Source organism: Nothoprocta perdicaria, unplaced genomic scaffold, assembly GCF_003342845.1.
Source record: "Nothoprocta perdicaria isolate Ctin4 unplaced genomic scaffold, notPer1 scaffold_6, whole genome shotgun sequence".
Classification (NCBI taxonomy): Eukaryota; Metazoa; Chordata; class Aves; order Tinamiformes; family Tinamidae; genus Nothoprocta; species Nothoprocta perdicaria.
This window is the reverse complement of record NW_020455865.1, coordinates 10,208,181-10,212,142: the sequence shown is the minus strand read 5'-3', so window position 1 is coordinate 10,212,142 and position 3,962 is coordinate 10,208,181. Positions and strand designations below refer to the sequence as shown.

General features: G+C 58.5%; 1 protein-coding gene across 1 annotated transcript; it reads right to left on the bottom strand.

Moving 5' to 3' along the window:
- Positions 1–428: 428 nt before the first annotated feature.
- Positions 429–2,848, bottom strand: SLC31A2 (solute carrier family 31 member 2). Its single transcript, XM_026049403.1, has 3 exons — positions 2,603–2,848; positions 1,728–1,908; positions 429–1,125 (listed from the first exon to the last, which is right to left on the bottom strand). The coding sequence occupies exons 1-3, from the start codon at positions 2,826–2,828 to the stop codon at positions 957–959; spliced, it is 576 nt and encodes a 191-aa protein (XP_025905188.1). The 5' UTR covers positions 2,829–2,848; the 3' UTR covers positions 429–956.
- Positions 2,849–3,962: the final 1,114 nt, after the last annotated feature.

Sequence of the window (3,962 nt, the reverse complement as noted above, 5' to 3'; positions counted from 1 at the left end):
GCATTAGTTAATGCAGTGGAGGACCCCGGCCCTGGCAGGACCTGGTGCCATCGTGTCCTGCATCCCTGCAGCATCCCTGGTGAGGCGACACTCATGCAGCACAAACACAAAACGGGAGCYGAAGTGCTGAGCTGCTTTCACTAAACTGAGCATCTCTAGAAGGAAGCGAGAGGTGCCGAGCAGCAGCCTGCTGCGTTGGCATCGCGTCGCTGGGGCCACACGCGCCAGCCATGGCAGCTCCTTCCCAGCTGCACTGACCCCATCCCTGAAGTGCTAAAAACGAGGGGCAGAGCTGGGCTGGGCTCTGCCCGCAGTGCTGGGAACATCTGGGCACGGCTTGTTCCCCAGGACCCCAAAAGGCACAGTGTGAAGGGGGTGGGTGCACGGGGGATGCGGAAGCTGCTACCCCACTCTTACCTCTCCCCAAAGCTTTTTATTCCCTGAGCATAAGGATGAATTGAGCATGCAAGAGCTGGCCACAACATAACCCCTCAGGAGAGGGCGGGCAGGGTGATGCCCAGCTCTCCCAGCCAGACTCGGTGCCTGCTCAACCTGCTCCCTCTGTCCCACAGCTGCAGATCCCCAACACGGGGATGGCCACACGGCCAAGGACAGCATGGCAGGTGGGGAAGCAGCGGAGCCATGCAGCAGCCCAGCGGTGGGCAGCTTGGCGGGGGCTTTTTCACCCAGTCTCCATCCCCACCTCAATCCTGCCAGCAGCAAGGGACTGCAGGAGGTCCCGGGGCTGCTGCCCGCACGGCAAAGGGCAAGGACAGAGCCAGCAGAAGTGACAGCAGCTATGCAAGAAAAGCAGAAGACTGGGCGGCACGTTTCCTCTTGACCTCAGCTCACGTGTCGCGGTGGAGGCCTTGACCATGTGCTTCAGCATTTCCAGCCACGCAGCCAGCACAAGGGCTGTGGCCCCTGCGGGGCCATGGGGATGGCCCCTGGCCCGTCTAGCCCACGTTGAGCAGCGGGAACACCACGAAATAACCAAGCGCGGAGCCCACAACCACGCCGAGGAAGATCCAGGCATTGTAGGACATGACGGCCAGCATCACCATGTAACCCACCACCACCTGCACCACGTGGAGCAGGGTCTGGCTGACGTGGAACAGGAACCACCTGCTTGGGGAGAAAGCAAAGCCCTGTTAGCAAGCCGGGGGAATGGGGCACCAATTGCCCGGGAGGTTGGCAGAGATCGGGAGCCAAACTGAGGCTGTTTGCAAATGGCAGTGCAAATATAAACTCATTTCTAAGGGCTGAATTAATGAGCAGCCCGTTATTAATGAGCTGGCACAAAGAGGAGCCTCAGGCAGYGTCTGGGATTAAATATAAATGAAAAGCCGGGTCCTGACTCAAGCAGCTTGTGCTGGACGGGATTCTCCTGAGCAAGATGTGTGGGAGCCAGTCTCATTCCATGAAGACTTCATTGATGCGCCCGTCCTCCCCACTGCACCTATGGTGGCTCTTGGGGGCCCATAAGCATTTACCGCAGCAGAAACACTCTCGGGGAGCCTGAGGAGATGGGAGCCTCCTCCAGGACAAGAGGATGCTGCCCTCCCATGGATATCACAGCACAGGGGCCCGTCCGCAGGGTTTCTTGGCTGATTGGGCTGTACAGCCCGTCTCCCGCTCAGCGCGGTGGCTCCTTTCCCTACACAGCCCTTGTTCCCTGCTCACAAGAACTCTGGCAGGGTGAAAGGCAGCTCAGGGGCAGGCGGTACCTGCCCTGCGCGGCATCGTGATGCCCCACACTGCCATCCCCATCCTGCTCCAGCAAGACGTYGTGGCTGAGGCTGCGCGGGATGGCCAGCACCGCCCGGCGCAGCACCTTGGCCTTGCCGATCTTCACCGTTTCGTAGAGCATGGAGAGCAGCAGGATGACCAACACCGAGAGCACCATCCCTGCAAGAGAAAATCCCCTTGGGCTGCCCTTGCCTGCCAGCCAGAGGCAGCAAGGGGAGCTTGAGGGCATGCAGTAGGGTGAGCTGGTGCTGGCAGCCTGGTCCTTCAAAATGCAGCAGGGAAAAGGGCCCTGGGGGTCTGTGGTCTGGCAGACTTGTGCAAGTCCTTGGGCAGGATGCAGGGAATGGTGGCACCTGGAATGCTCTTRGGATCGGGGCTTGGGCTGGAGCAGTGGGCAGCAAATTTGTAGCACTGGGAACCAGGGCATTCTGCTAAATCTGAGCCACCATCTTCTCCGTTCCTAAGATGCCGAGTTAAAATAGAGAGAAAAGGAAATGAGAAGCTGAGACCTTCTTATGCCATGAGCAAATGGGAGACTTGGTTTCAAAGCTTAATCTGGGTCCTGGAGTGGATATGCTAATCACCATCATTATTTTGTCCCAGGAGCAGAGTTTGGCCTCAGCTGACGTTCCGTGTTTCCATGAGCAGGAGGATGGCATGCATTGTGTGTGCCACCAGCTCACTGCAGGTGATTCCACCTTGAACGGGGCACAGGGCGATGCTCGGTGCCATCCCGATGCACCGCTGAGCGCCTGCCAGGCCCTCGGGCAGGTGAGGGGACACGTCGCTGGGTGCCCTTTGCCGTGGTGGCCCAGAACAGCCCTTCGACCCCGGCGCGTGGGAACACCCCTACCTGCAGGGCTGTGGACGCTCCAGAAGTCAAAGAGCAGCACCACCTTGTCMGAGAAGAAGAAGGTCATCTGGAAGAGATTGGGAAACGGGCACACTYGGCAGGAGGCTCTGGGTGATGGAGGAGCTCTCGCCATGCACAGCGAGCAAGAGGGGCAGCAGGTTGGGGACAGCAGCTTTTCTGAGTAGAGGGGGAGGCTGCTCGTCCACTGCTGTGCTGCCCACCCCATGGGCAGGGGTCTGCAGGCCAAGCAGGGGCTGGGCACTCTCTGAAGGTCCTCCCAGCCCCTGCCTCCACCCTGCTTGCTGTGTCCCCCCTCCAGGCTCTGCACTAAGGGAGCTCCGCACCATGGCCCGTGCCCATGTCGCCCAGGTCTTCAGCTGGGCAATGCCATTGTCACCTTGCTGTTCTCCAAGGGTGGTTGTCCCGACTCTCAGGGCTGTCCAGGCCCTACGCATTGGGCTGACACTGGCACCGCTTGTAGCACATAACCAACACACGGTGAATGATGGAGACACTTGGAGCAACAGGCTCCTTATCTACAGCACAAACCTGGGCATTTGGGAGCCTCTTGTCATCTTCAGTCCTAACCATGGCAAGCTCTGCCAGGAGAAGTCGTGGCACAAAGCTGCTTCCTAAGCACAGCACACGGCTACCTGGTGTGGGGAGGACCCATCGCTATGTGGCTAAAAACATAAACCAGAAACTGCCCACATGTGAGCCAGGAGATACACGTGGTGCTCCATGGCAGAAGCAGCCGTACCAGGCTGCACCACTGCCTTCCACCCTCCTTCTGCAGCTTGGGCCTCCCCAACTGGGCACTGTCCTTTTCATCCTCACGAAAGACACAGAAAAGGTGTAACTTGTGCCGAATCACAGTGCAAGGTTTCTGCTCCTTTTCTGCTTTTTCTTTTAAAGGAGATTTTCTTCTTTGAGCTGAGAACTTCAAAGGGCAGGTTCCAGGGCTCGGTTCCCGGAGCAGTTGGGGCTGCAGTGCTGGCTGGTGTGCAGGCGGGCACGGGGCAGCTCGCTGGGCTCGCTAGGTGCTGGAAACCAGTGGCTCCCAGCAGTGGCTTCCCACTGGGAAAAGCCGGGCCTAGATAGGGCACCATAATGAGCTGCATGTGCAGTAGGTAGAAGATGCTTCCCTGGTACTCCTCAGCATTGAAGCTCTTACATGTGTCAGTCCAGTCCAAGAAAGCCTTAGGCAGAAGGAGGCTGTAGGAGTTTTGTAAGCAAGCTCATGTGGACGTGAAACCTGAGGCTTGTGCACTGAATCATAGAATCATAGAATCATAGAATGCCCAAGGTTGGAAGGGACCTCAGAGGTCATCGAGTCCAACCCCCCTGCACACACAGGGTC